Here is a 13,785-nt window from a genome sequence, read left to right as displayed (position 1 = left end):
ACTGCAGGATTGCTTGTAATAAAGAAATAGATGCAAAAGGAAAGGCAGTAGAGCTGACTATTTCTGTCAATGGTAAGTTTGTGATAACGTAAGAAAAGTAGTTTAAATGTTTTGCCACTTGCTTGAGCAACTTAATATATAAATCTAGAAGTAAATGCAAAAGTTTAAAGCATTGAATAATGTGTTGCTTATATTTATTGTGTTTAAACAAGATTACTGTACTGTGTAAAAAAAAGAATTGCAATGCTGAAAAAGCATTTTCAGTGACAATGTTTGGATTTGAAATCAAAATAATGTATAAATGTTGTGTTTGTGGTAAACAGCCACGGATCAGTAGCAGACTCCTGTGTGAAAGCTGCTTCACAAGAGTCACCTAAGAGGGCAATTACCCCCATTTTCAAAAATGAAATTCAGGCCCTGAATAAATGTTGGGAGTATCACTATAAATAGTTATAAATGATAAAAAAAGAAGGCTTTAAATGGGCGGTATGACCAAAAATGTATATCACGGTATTTTTCAAAATTATACCGTTTCACGGTATATGGCGGTATTTTTTCATGCATGAGCAGGTGTTAACCACATTTTCTACTGACTGAGAAAGGAAATACTGCAGTAGATTTACTTAAAATGCCCTATTTTACTGTCATGATGAGTGAATATTGTAGAAAAATTCCACACTAAATGGTGACTAAACACAACTCAATGAATGTTAACCAGCAGTCACTGTCATTTATAATCGCGCCAACACTAAAGAGCGACTATGTGGTGGTTTTGGCTATATTACTTTTTTGTCGCATGCAGCGCACTGCCTGCGTCTGAGTAACAAACTAAAAAAAACAACAAACAAAAAAAAAGTGCATAATATTAATAGACGAACTATGCTCATATTTATAATTCCAAACAGTCAGTTAGCAACAGGTGCTTGGAAACGCTGTTTTGTACTCATTTATTGACGATTTATTGACCTGTACCTGAACTTTAAAGGGAACTCTTCCCTCTTTTTATTTGTGGTATGCTGTCTACAAATTTTATATTATTGTAATTCTATGACAGTAATAGCCATATATTGTAAAACAATTGCACTGTAAAATAATCTAAATTACATTCACACTGGTGTTTTAGGAAGCCAAACAAATTAGAATATAATATCAATAATAACAACAATTTTATATTATTGTAATTCTATGACAGTAATAGCCATATATTGTAAAACAATTGCACTGTAAAATAAATGAAAATGAATATTTCATAGGTATATTATTTTTGCTTTACACTACAGTAGGGAAATTACAATACTACTTTCCTAATTTCTACACTTGAAAGAGATCTTTAGAATTTGGACTGCAGTAATGTTACCCATTTAAACCACTAGCTGTCAGCAATTCATACTGCACTTTTATTTTAGATTTTAGCTTTTATTTTGACGGAAACGGCAGTAGAGCTTTTGTTTTGAAGGAAAACTCCAGCTTCAGTGAAAACAGGATTGCAAAAATGCGTCTCACTACAAATCTAGTGAAGTGCTGTAATCATCTGCCGTGAAAATAAAGCATAACTGGTGGCCGATGCATTCCAAAGCTCACGCTAAACTCACTGCACATGCAATAAATGAGTTCACTGCATTCATTCAGTGTGAACAGAGCCGCGGAAAACACCGGATCACGAGCTGATCGCCTGAACAAAGTGCGCGTTTCAAAGCAAAAACAGACTTGTTTGTGTCATACCTTGCATTTAAGCCCTAATGTGGGTTTGGTGAGGACAGGTGGTGAACGACTCAACTCTTCCTCATCATCTTCATCCTCGTCTTCACTGCTCTCACTGATGAAGGCTGGCGAGGGTTCACTCAGCCTTGTGGTGTGGGCCAAAGATGGCAGGTCATCTTCAGGCTCCTCACTAAGCCTGCGTTTTGGGCCACGCTTTTTCCGCGGAGGCCGCCCTCTGCTGCGTGACTGTGGAACTGCGAGGTGCCTAGAAGCCTCCAAGGGACAGGCTGATGTGGAGTCAGGCTCATATTCTAAGGACAAGAGCATCGGTGATGTTGTCACTTTATTAATGCCAGTTCTTTCATCCTCTTCATCATCATCCTCCTCCTCTTCTTCTTCATCATCATCATCCTCCTCCGGGGGCCTTAGTTTACGGGGTCGACCTGGTCCTGTACGTGGTACATCCTTCACCTTGCCCCATAACCAGTTTTTGGGAGGGCGGCCAGGTCCCCTGCGCTCCCCATTAGCCGTAAGAAAAAGGGGAGAACGCTCAGGACTGAGAACACTGTTGCAAACAGAAGAGGATGGAGGAGAGCTTTGGTTTTTTGGGAACGCTGGGAAGCTCTTTTTCCCTTCCTCCTTTTCCCGTTCCCCTTTCAAATGCCAAGAGAGTGGGGAGCTCTTGTGGCTGGGTTTGATCTATAGAAGAGACGCAGAGAACAGAAGTTCAGCTTCAGTATGCACTGGTACTAGAGCTGCACAATTCTGGACAAATTGAGAATCACGATTTATTTATATATTTTTTTTAAATAGAGATCACGTTTCTGAACTAAGCTAAATAACATGTAATTTACTAGAGGCTGTGACAAAATAAAGCAATAAGCCCCAAGAAGCCGTGGTTTTACAGTGAATTTATAACAGCTAAGGGCCGTTGTTAGACACGATGAGAAGCCCCCCTTAGCTATTATAAATTAACTGTAAACCACGGCTTCACGGGGCTTATTGCTTTTATAAAACGGTTATTCCATATACGTAGTAAGGTTTCACAAAATAAAACCGAGCAAATAAAGTGTAATGATATTAATAAAAACAGTATTCTTCCACCAAACAATGTAGCTCCTCAGAATCAGTTGTGGTTGCTACAAAGTGGTTGCCGAGCAACAGACAAACGTAAACAAAGGTGTATGTTACTTTGTAGAGTAATTTACAACAGCTTCGAACGCGACAGCCAATCAGAATCAAGGACCGGAACTCTCCGTTTTATAATACTAATTACCTCATTCCATTAAAAAATGTTTAAATTAATTTGAAACAATTGTGAATTTTTTTTTTTTTTTTTTAATGAATTCAAAGACTCACTCATAAATACTTCACTTGGTCCATTACTGAATGAATCAGCAGTTTTGAACAAATCTCTTGAATGAATGATTCAATGGCAAATGCATTATTTAACAGTCACTTGTCGCCACCTAGTGGCGAAACAATGTAATCAACATTGTAATCAACAAACATTATTTGAAGCGAAAATTACTTTCAAAAGATGATTTGCTCCATTTTTAGAAATAAGACTGCATGGATGAATTGAGATCGCGATCTTTTAACGATTAATCGTGCAGCTCTAACTGGTACACATAAACACTGCATCCACTGAACCTAGCAAAAAAGTCAAGATGCTTACATCTTTAGGTTCCTCCTCTCCTCCTTCCTCTTCCTCATCTTCATCCCCTTCTCCTTCAGTTACTACTGTGTTGGTGACGATAACAGGCGTCCAGCGCAAGCAGTCTGGATCAACTTCAAGGAGCCGAGGTTTGGCTTTAAGTCGGGCCATGTGCGAGGCCACCAGTTTCTCTCTTCGCAGGATAATCACTCTATAACAAGAAAGGACAAATCAGGAAACTACTATACAGACTGCTACAAATGTAACAAACATACAACACCATTTAAAAGTTTGGGGTCAGTAAGATTTCTTAATGTTTTGGAAAGAAGTCTCTTATGTTCACCAAGCCTGCCTTTGATATAACAATTAATAAGAGTAATATGGAGAAATATTACAATTTAAAATAAGCGTTTTCTACTGTAATACATTTGTGAATATAGTGAACTTTCAGCATCATTACTCCAGTCTTCAGTGTCACATGATCTTCAGAAATCAATCTAATATGCTGATTTGCTGCTCAAGAAACATTTCTTATTAATACTGAAAATAGTTCTGCTGCTTAATACTTTTGTGGAAACTGTAAAAAATGTTTTCAGGATTCTTTGATAAATATTAAATGTTCAAAAAGAACAGCACTTATTTGTAATAGAACTAAGGTTATTTTAAGGTGTCCGTGTTACATTGTAATTATACATTTAAGTACCGAGTAATATTATATTTTATCTATAGCACACCTGAACATACAATTTATTTAATTTTTCAATTTATATTTTCTATTTTTTGTTTATTTATATATACACGTGTGTATTTTATTCACATCTTATTTTTTATTATCCGTGTAGTTGTTGTCTCTGTGTACTGGAAGCTTGTGACACCAAAACAAATTCCTTGTATGTGCAAACATACTTGGCAATACAGCTCTTTCTGACTTCTGACTAATAAAGCAATAAGCCCCGTGAAGCCGTGGTTTAAAGTGAATTTATAACAGCTAAGGGGCGTTGTTAGGCACGACGCCAAGCGGAGAAACCCCCCTAGCTATTATAAATTCACTGTAAACCACGGCTTCACGGGGCTTACTGCTTTTATAAAACGGTTATTCCATATACGCAGTAAGGTTTCACAAAATAAAACAGAGCAAATAAAGTGTAATGATATTACAAAAACAGTATTCTTCCACCAAACAATGTAGCTCCTCAGAAACAGTTGTGGTTCCAACAAAGTGGTTGCCAAGCAACAGACAGAAGTAAACAAAGATGTATGTTACTTTGTAGAGTAATTTACAGCAGCTTCGAACGCGGCTCAACCAATCAGAATCAAGGACCGGAACGATCCGTTTTATAATATTAATTTACTACATGTACTTACTATATGGTTAGGATTAGAGTTTGGCTTCGTGTTACTCGTTACTTCGTGTTAGTACATTTAACGTGCAACAAAGACACCTTAAAATAAAGTGTTACCGAACTCTTTTGTAACAAATGTCTCTTCGGTCACTTTTGATCAATGTGGTGCATCCTTGTTTTAGCACTAAACCATGTATACTCAATGAAAATCAGTGTGTGAGCATCTCTCTCACCGGTCTCCTCTCTGTTCCAGCATATTCAGATTAAGCAGAGTGGCTGTGATATCTTGAGGACAAATGCCAGTGACTTTGCTGAGTTTGCGGATGGTGAGCTGTCGATCGCTGATCTCATGTAGGCACTCCAGCACCACACTACGCCAATATGCCATGTAGGAAAGCCGGCCAAGGTCTGACAATGGCTTCTCTGGTGAACCCGGCTGGCCTTCCCTCTTAGACAGCAGGTAACCTGCAGAGAGAATCATAACAGTTTATCCTCGGTGTCTAATGACACTATCTGAAGGAGTAGAATTTTCAAATGTTTTCTTTGCAAAAAGAGTTAACAGTGGAAAGATAATGCATTACTGTTTGCATTAATGAGTGCTTACTGAAGTCAATGAGGAATCGCCCATAGCCCTTGCGCTGGTATTGTGGAAGAATCATAATGCAGGATACGTTATACTTTTGTTGACAATGCTTCTCCTGGGGATTAAAAAGGGGGGGGGGGGTTGTACAATTCAAGCAAATGTAACAAACACACTTCTATCCATTGTGCCAAACAATGTATTTGTCAGGTATGATCGTATTCTGTTTAAAATTGCATATACTGCCCATACTGAACACCATACACCGCTATCAATTTAGTTCTTAAAATTATTTAAACGGAGTGCATAAACAGCATCCACGATTCACCCTCAAAATAGGCAAAAACCTGTTAATTTAAAAAAAAAAAAAGTTCACTTTAAACATCTTTCCAGGAGGATAATCAACCCATAAAGAAGCAAACAAAGCATCTACTGTAAGCAAGCCACAAAAGTAGTAAAAATGTGCAAACAAACCCAAATTGCTCAACACTGTCAAGTAACTCAAAAAAGGTTTAGCTCACCTTTGAAAAGTATCCTACGAGATGGCAGCCCTTGCTGTCATTCTGTGTGAGCACATAGAAGAGGAAGGGCTCCACGTCATAATACAGCGTCTTATGGTCCAGGAAGAGCTTGGCTAGCAGGCACAGATTCTGACAGTATATTGTGCTGACATTTCCATCCACCTGGAGTGTAGAAAAGATGTTTTCAACCTTTGGTTGACTGTTTTAAACAGCAGATTTAATATGTATCCAATTCTGGTCATAACTTGGCGAAAATAAGCACATAACCGCTGTGTCGTGCTGCTTCTATTCTAGGTGTTTTCATGAAGGCTTTTCAGTCCGATTGCGAACGGATTATTTGGTTGCCAATGTGAAGTGACATTGCTAGGCTTCAGATAATGCAACACTAACAATCAACTCTCATTCATAATATTTGCAAAATGCAATGTCTGTAAGACTCTCAATTACTAAATACTAAACGTTTTGAAAGAAGTCGTGCAGCAGAGACTGGCATGAAACTCACTCCACAGTGATAAATTGCACGGCTCCTGCTTCTCCTATGGGCTGAATGCCAACAGTGTTCGCTTTTAGCAGAGCTGCCACCACAGGTATCCTGCTGAGTCAGGACCAGACTGAAACCTGAGCCTCTAAAACCAACTGGCCAAACAAGGCAAGCAGTAACACACCCGACAACACAGAGTAGTGTTGATTAATGTGGAACATACAGGCTATGGTCACCGTCATTTTGATTTTTTATAGTAATAAAAATCATTTAGTTCAGTTAGAGAACAGACACTACAATTAAAAACTGAACGCAGCTGCTCAATGCAGCGTGTCGAACGACAGTCGCATCACAGATCAGATTTCATTTATCACGTGAGGAGAAGCTGACAAGAAGAGTGAGGCGAGACAGACAAAAGTTTCAAAACGACATGCAAAAGCGCCGGTTTAAAAAATATTTTGGATTTTGAAAAGCCTGTTGGCTTCTACAATTTATCTAAGGTGATATTGGACGTTTTTTTTTTTTAATTCGTTCCAGTGTTTGCTGATTTTTATTTAAACGGTGTATTTTTTTATTTTACATCAAGTATGCCGTGTCTCCAAGCTTTCTTATTCGTTTTGGTAATAAACGTACATTTCTTATTTATTTGGTTCCACAGTGTTTACTGATCTTCAGTTTTGTATACCTAAACCTTGTGTAAGTTATTTGTTATTTTATTTTAGGCATATAGCATGGTGTATTTTTATTAGTTTTTTTAAAAAAGGTTCTATGCTCTATGTTGTATTTTGTTGTCGCTTGAATTGAATTCAAGCAATTGATGCCGAATTGCCGCTAATTTGAAAGTGAAAGTTCATGGAACATGATCTTTACTTAATATCATAATGATTTTTGGCATTAAAGAAAAATTGATAATTTTGACCCATACAATGTATTGTTGGCTATTGCTACAAATATACCTGTGCTACTTATGACTGCTTTTGTGCTCCAGGGTCACATATAGTAATTAATATTAAGAAAGTAAGTGGAGGAAACAATGCAATGTTGCTGGTGATTTTGCGTTGGAGCCTTCAGAAAACTTCAACCGGAGATTTCTCAAAACTGACTTTGCTGACTCTATCGACTTCAAAGCTCAGTAATTTTTCATCCGATTCCAACAAATCATGTATCATTTTGAAGGGAGAATGTGAAAATAAAAATAACTCAATTTAGAAAATTTGCTCACTGTGACTCATTTTGCCAGCACAGGTCACATAACCGTAACCGTAACCATGTAAGCTCAGTAAAATCTGGTCTGGCAGCATTGACTTAGACCACACCTATTCAGATCTGCATGACATGTTTACACCTAAATGGTCTTTTATAGAAACACAAAGGATGTAGTAAATCACCATTAGTGATCCTAAAACAATGAGAGCTTGCCGTTCTACATTTATTAGTATCAGTGTGAATGAGATTTCCTTTGTTGGCTCAGAACGTATGAAAACACACATCTGCGTGTGCATGACTAGAGTGTTGACGAGCTTATGTCTTCGCTGCCAAGTGCGTATAAACAAAGACGAGTTTGCACAAGTGTCTGCGTGTATTTGTGGTTTATATCTGGGCGGAGATTTCTTTTCCTCACCTCGAACACGGACACGTCGTCCTTCCTGTAGATCTCGTTGGCAGGTGGGTGGAACCAGCTGCACTTTCGCATGTGCTGGTAGAGAATGCTGCGGCTCTTCATGTAGCGCAGACAGAACTCACAGAGGTAGAGCTTAGGGAGCCTGTCACATCCAAACAATCACACATCAGTTTTTACAGCCTAAGATCAAAGGTGCACAAGCACATCTCTCTTGAGAGAGCATATAAACACACAAAAAAAAAAAAACAGTATGAGGTTAAGATGTTTGACACTGATTCACCATTTCATGACCCCACTGTTAAACTACTGTGTTAAATTGACAGTAGAATATTAAAAATATATATATAGTGGAAGTCATAAAATGTGCCTCATCCGAGGTCACTAGCTGATTTAGGACATGACACAATCAATAACAATTCTGTCAATCAGAAAAGTGGGCATGGCTATTGGCTGATGGATACATTTTAAATGGCCAAATAGGATTCAGTCATACCTGGCCAATATATGACCTTCTAGCACTAATATTCTTGAACACAAATAGATTAAGGCTGTGTTCACACTTGTCATATGTGACCCTGGATCACAAAACCAGTCATAAGGGTAAATATTTTTAAATTGAGATTTATACACCATCTCAAAGCTGAATGATCTTTACTTAATATCCTAATGATTTTTGGCATAAAAGAAAAATGGATAATTTTGACCCATACAATGTATTGTTGGCTATTGCTACAAATATACCCCAGCGACTTAACACTGCTTTTGTGCTCCAGGGTCACATAATAGGTTCGATTAAAACGAACTCTGGTGCGATTGCTCTGTTAGTGCGGTTCATTTCAGTAAGTGTGAAAGCTGCCATCCGAACCTTGGTGCGCAAAAAAACAAGCGGACCGAGACTGCTAAAAAGATGGGTCTCAGTCCGCTTCCAAACGAACTCTGGAGCGGTTCGAATAAAATATGAATGCAACACAGACCAAATACTAACCGAACGAACCAAAAATAGGATGTAATGACAAGATGCGAGGCTATGCAACATGATTTGACGACGTGGAACGAGCGGTGTATCCAAAACAAAATGAGCAGAGGGCAAACGTGGAGCAACGAGGAGGTAAAGTGCCTTTTATGAGCTCTTCGGGAGTTAGCAGGTGGTGAAAATAAAATCATATATACACAAACAATGAGCGCGCTTAGTACAGCAGACGGCATTAGGTGTGTTCGACTTAAAGCGGCACGGTGCAGACCGATTAGTGAATGGGTACTTTGATGTCATACACCGATCGGTAGGAATGGGCGATATCTTATAGTTTGCGATATACCGGTAAAAATTCTCCCCACGATAAGATTTAGTCTTCCCATGATATCGATAAAGTCTAGTTGTTAACATATATCTATGTGCAACTGTGCGGAGTGACATGGCGAAAGGCGGACGTGAAACTGAGGTAGGCCTGTCGCAATAATATATCAACTTATCGCACAATATATGTACATGACCTCAATTTTTGGTGACGCAATATATCGCCCATTATATTTACATACAAATTAATGTTACCATGTTTTTTGCATTCCACTTGCGCCTGTGTCTGTTGCAGCTTCTTGTACATAACGTTCTATTGTCCTCATTTGTAAGTCGCTTTGGATAAAAGCGTCTGCTAAATGACTCAATGGAAATGTAATGTAGTGCTTCTACAAAAAAAAAAAAAAGTTTAATTTGCAGATATGGCCTTGTTTAGAGATCTGTGCCTTTGTGCATACCGACATCTGACTGACTTGCACTTTTTGTTAGAAAATTTACTATTTAAGTTTTTTAAGTTGTCTTATATTTTCATACTTAATTTCCATGATCTAAATATTCTTAAGAATTAAAAGTTTGTTGTCATTTGAAAGTGTGTAGGCCTTCTTGCATTATTATGCCGTTATATTATGATTATATATTAAGTGGCATAAAATGGTCTTAAAATGACAATAAAATCGCTTATCGCAAATTATTTCTGGGGCAATATATCACACAACAAAAAGTTGTTATCGTGACAGGCCTAAACTGAGGAGCTTAGCGCTAAACGAGGAGCTCCTTCTACAATCTGGAACTGGTTTAGTCAGGGCTGTACATTGCGACCAAAAAAAATTTATAAATGTACTACAGTAGCATGCAATACAGTTTTGCATGTGCATGAGCCTGTTTACAAACCTGTTGCCCAACAAATATAAAATAAATAGACATGCATTTTCTCCAAATTAACTTAAGTCAAGTGTTGGAAATAACTTTGTGATCAGATATGGTTTCATATCACAGAATGAGGCAGAAATCATACTATTTTATAGTATTATATACAGTGATAAAGGCTATATCCATTAGCATTGCATTATAGCTAAATATACTTTATCCTCATAAAAATACTCGATATTGCTTGAAGAACACAGATAAACCATATATTGTCGCAATCGTATGTTTGTGGTCTTCCAGTTTCATCAGTTAAAATCTCTCTAGCTACCACGATAGCTGGATGCCTTTGTCCATATTAGGGATTTCCTGGAACGTTGTCAGTGCTAATACTTCTGCTATGGATATGTGGACTTTCTGCGCGTCATTACATTACGTGTGTACTCCGTAATACTTACTCACAACACCCTCTTTTGGGAAAAATAGGAAAAATAACACCTTTCTCTAAAGAGACAGGATTTTTTTTGTCTCTTAGTGGATGCATAAGATTCCCTGAATTATCGTCACTGATATCGTTATCTCAATAAATACCAGAAATTATTGTGATGTAATTTTAAGCCTGTATCGCCCATCACTACCGATCGGTCTGCGCAGCGCCGCTTTAAGTCGAACACACTTATTGTTTGGGAAGTACCGTCACTAAATATACATCATTCAACCCAACCAATCAGGTTGTGAATGTATTAATATGCCTTTAGGTATGGTATCTTTAGTTAAGCGGACCAGGACCAAATGTATCGTTTTCATTTTTGGTCCGAACCAAGAGAACCGAACTACAAGTGTGAACGCACCGTAAGATGCTGAAGCTGCAATTAACAATATTATCTTAATGGGAATATATATATATTTTTTTATGAAAAAAAATGTCAAAGTTTGTGGATGATTATGACACATGCTGTTGGTTACCTGCTGTACTCCTGTGGGTATGGAGAAGAGTACCACGTCTGAATTTCATACTTCCCAAACTCTATAACAGATGGGCAGCGCATCTGGGGGTCCGGTGGACCAGTCACCCCGACTTTCTATAGGAGTTGAAGTAAATAAAAAAAAAAATAGGAGTTATGGCAAAGATAAAGTGGGCAGATTTACTTTATAAATGTACTACAGTAGCATGCAATACAGTTTTGCATGTGCATGAGCCTGTTTACAAACCTGTTGCCCAACAAATATAAAATAAATAGACATGCATTTTCTCCAAATTAACTTAAGTCAAGTGTTGGAAATAACTTTGTGATCAGATATGGTTTCATATCACAGAATGAGGCAGAAATCATACTATTTTATAGTATTATATACAGTGATAAAGGCTATATCCATTAGCATTGCATTATAGCTAAATATACTTTATCCTCATAAAAATACTCGATATTGCTTGAAGAACACAGATAAACCATATATTGTCGCAATCGTATGTTTGTGGTCTTCCAGTTTCATCAGTTAAAATCTCTCTAGCTACCACGATAAGATGAAGTACCAAAAAAAAAAAAAAGGAGTTAAGACAGATATAGTGGGTACGTTTACAATTTAGAAACTATTAGGCCACTATGCCTTTTTTTCCAAGAGCATCCTGCCACACACAAAAGAAAACAGTCGCTCTCTTTCACACAAGAAATACGCCTTTCGTTCTAATGATCACAAACAGTTTCTCACAAGCATACAGCACCACACTCAAGCTTACAGGATTATTATTAGCTCTTATCCACAGCCCAAGTGGAAATTCAGAGCATCTGCCACTTGCCAGCCTGCTGACACTCAGTAGTGATCACACACTTCTCTGCATCTCACACACATACGCAAAGTGGAGGTGAAACAGCTCGTTCAGAACATGCCATGTTGGATTTAAAAATATAAATGTTTGTGAATTGTAGCATTTCTACGTTCGAAACTAATTACGGCAATTCTGCTGAATCTCTGTGCTGTTAAAGAGGAAACAAACATGCACACACAAACGAAAGCAAATGCAAATCGGAGCAGGTCTATACAAGTATAACAAGTGCTATAAGTATAACAAGTGATATAACAAGTGCTTGCAATTAGGCTGCACATGGATCAATAGAAATAGTTCGTCTATGTGCATGTTCAGTGAATAGCCTACAAGATGTATTTGTTGCAATATTACTACCAGCAATAACAATATACAATACAATATTTTGTAGATGGTATTGCATAGCTCTCTCATTTTTGAATTCATAAAGTTGCCTTCGGTGAGTCAATCCCATACTTAAATGCAGCTACCGCTCCCTAAACTTTGCAGTGTGTACATGTCCTAAATGTTATAGAGCCCACATTCAATTAATACTGTCAGACTGCAGCATGGTATCTTTCTTTTCTGGCTGCTCAACAAAAGCATGCTGGATCTGTCTGATGCTACGTGCGAATATGATTGTCTCTCTCTGGGTTAGTGAGTGTTTTTCTTCGACTGATGGCCTCAGGCAGTCAGAGACTGGCTGCTTCTGCTGGGACCTTCAAACTGAGAGAGGCACCAGCTGTCAAGATAATGGAAACTCTCAAATCCCCCACATTACATTCTGCAGAGATAAAGGCCTTCGCAGCTTCCAAGTCTTTGCTAATACAGCAAAAGAGAATCAGTGAGTGCAGACAAACAACAGGCACCACTACCATCAAGCATACTGTTTATCGACAAGAAGGATTCACTTTGTTTATACTAAAATCCGTCAAAGTTTACACATTAGCATATGCATTTAATTAAATGTTCAACTCTGAATTTTTGTTGTTAATGCATTTATTAAATTTGACTTATTACAGTATAATTCTGTTCTGTCTCTCTCACACACAAACACACACATATAGGAGCATGTTTCTCAGCAAATGAAAAAAGGATTATTTATGAACGAAATTCAGATGGGACATTTAACAAAAGCAAATTAATGTGTATTTGTATTTTGTCCCGTTCTGTACCTGTAGTGCCAGATCCTGAATGTGCCTAAAGAGCTCCACATCTTTCTCAGTTAGGTTCTCGTGTCCTGGCAGTTTGTCTTCGTCCTCCCGCCAGTTGTCTCCACACTCCTGATTGTCTGTGATTCAGAAAAACACCACGGCCAAAGAGTGAGTGAGAGCACAAACATGAAGCTAAATAAAAGAGACAGCACATTCAGATTTAATTTGTACTTTTCATGTCCTACCCAGACTTCTTTCTTCAAATATCAGATGACAGTAAAGCCATTTATAATATTATAAAAGGTTACACTTTATTTTAAGGTGTCCTTGTTACAGTGTAATCATACATTTAAGAACTGAGTAATTAACTGCATGTACTTATATGGTTAGGGTTAGGATTTGGCTTAGGGTTCCTTATATGAAATTATGCATAATTTATTGTTATTATAATAGTAAGTACATGTAACGTAAATATTTTCTATAAAATATTTTCTATTTCAAATAAATGCTGTCCTTTTGAACATTCTATTTATTGAAAACTCCTGAAAAACAAAAAATGTACATCACTCACATCATAGTGTTACTTGCGTATGTAAAGCACAAAAAGTCAGCACAACATTACTCCAAGAAATACCTTCCAGTGGTCCCACTTTATATTAAGTGGTCTTAACCACTATGTACTTACATTTAAATTAATCATTTGGTGCAATGCACTTATTGTGTACATACATGTTTTTACATTGTACTTATATTTTAAAAATACCT

At 37.5% G+C, this 13,785-nt stretch overlaps 1 protein-coding gene across 2 annotated transcripts in view; it reads right to left on the bottom strand.

Moving 5' to 3' along the window:
* The window catches only part of LOC107708249 (histone acetyltransferase KAT6A-like), a 51,239-nt gene that overhangs the window by 7,400 nt on the left and 30,054 nt on the right, over positions 1 to 13,785 (bottom strand). For both annotated transcript variants that reach the window (XM_016512430.1, XM_016512431.1), the window contains exons 8-15: positions 13,042 to 13,157; positions 11,029 to 11,144; positions 7,905 to 8,046; positions 5,803 to 5,964; positions 5,306 to 5,399; positions 4,935 to 5,166; positions 3,380 to 3,569; positions 1,723 to 2,400 (exon numbers count right to left, since the gene is read on the bottom strand). In XM_016512430.1, the coding sequence (XP_016367916.1) occupies positions 1,723 to 2,400; positions 3,380 to 3,569; positions 4,935 to 5,166; positions 5,306 to 5,399; positions 5,803 to 5,964; positions 7,905 to 8,046; positions 11,029 to 11,144; positions 13,042 to 13,157 (1,730 nt within the window). The remainder of the gene's footprint in view (positions 1 to 1,722; positions 2,401 to 3,379; positions 3,570 to 4,934; positions 5,167 to 5,305; positions 5,400 to 5,802; positions 5,965 to 7,904; positions 8,047 to 11,028; positions 11,145 to 13,041; positions 13,158 to 13,785) is intronic.

The sequence above is a fragment of the Sinocyclocheilus rhinocerous genome, unplaced genomic scaffold (genome assembly GCF_001515625.1).
Source record: "Sinocyclocheilus rhinocerous isolate Xijiao unplaced genomic scaffold, SAMN03320098_v1.1 scaffold1436, whole genome shotgun sequence".
Taxonomy (NCBI): domain Eukaryota; kingdom Metazoa; phylum Chordata; class Actinopteri; order Cypriniformes; family Cyprinidae; genus Sinocyclocheilus; species Sinocyclocheilus rhinocerous.
Note: the sequence above shows the minus strand (reverse complement) of the source record. Positions and strands in the feature narration are given on the sequence as shown.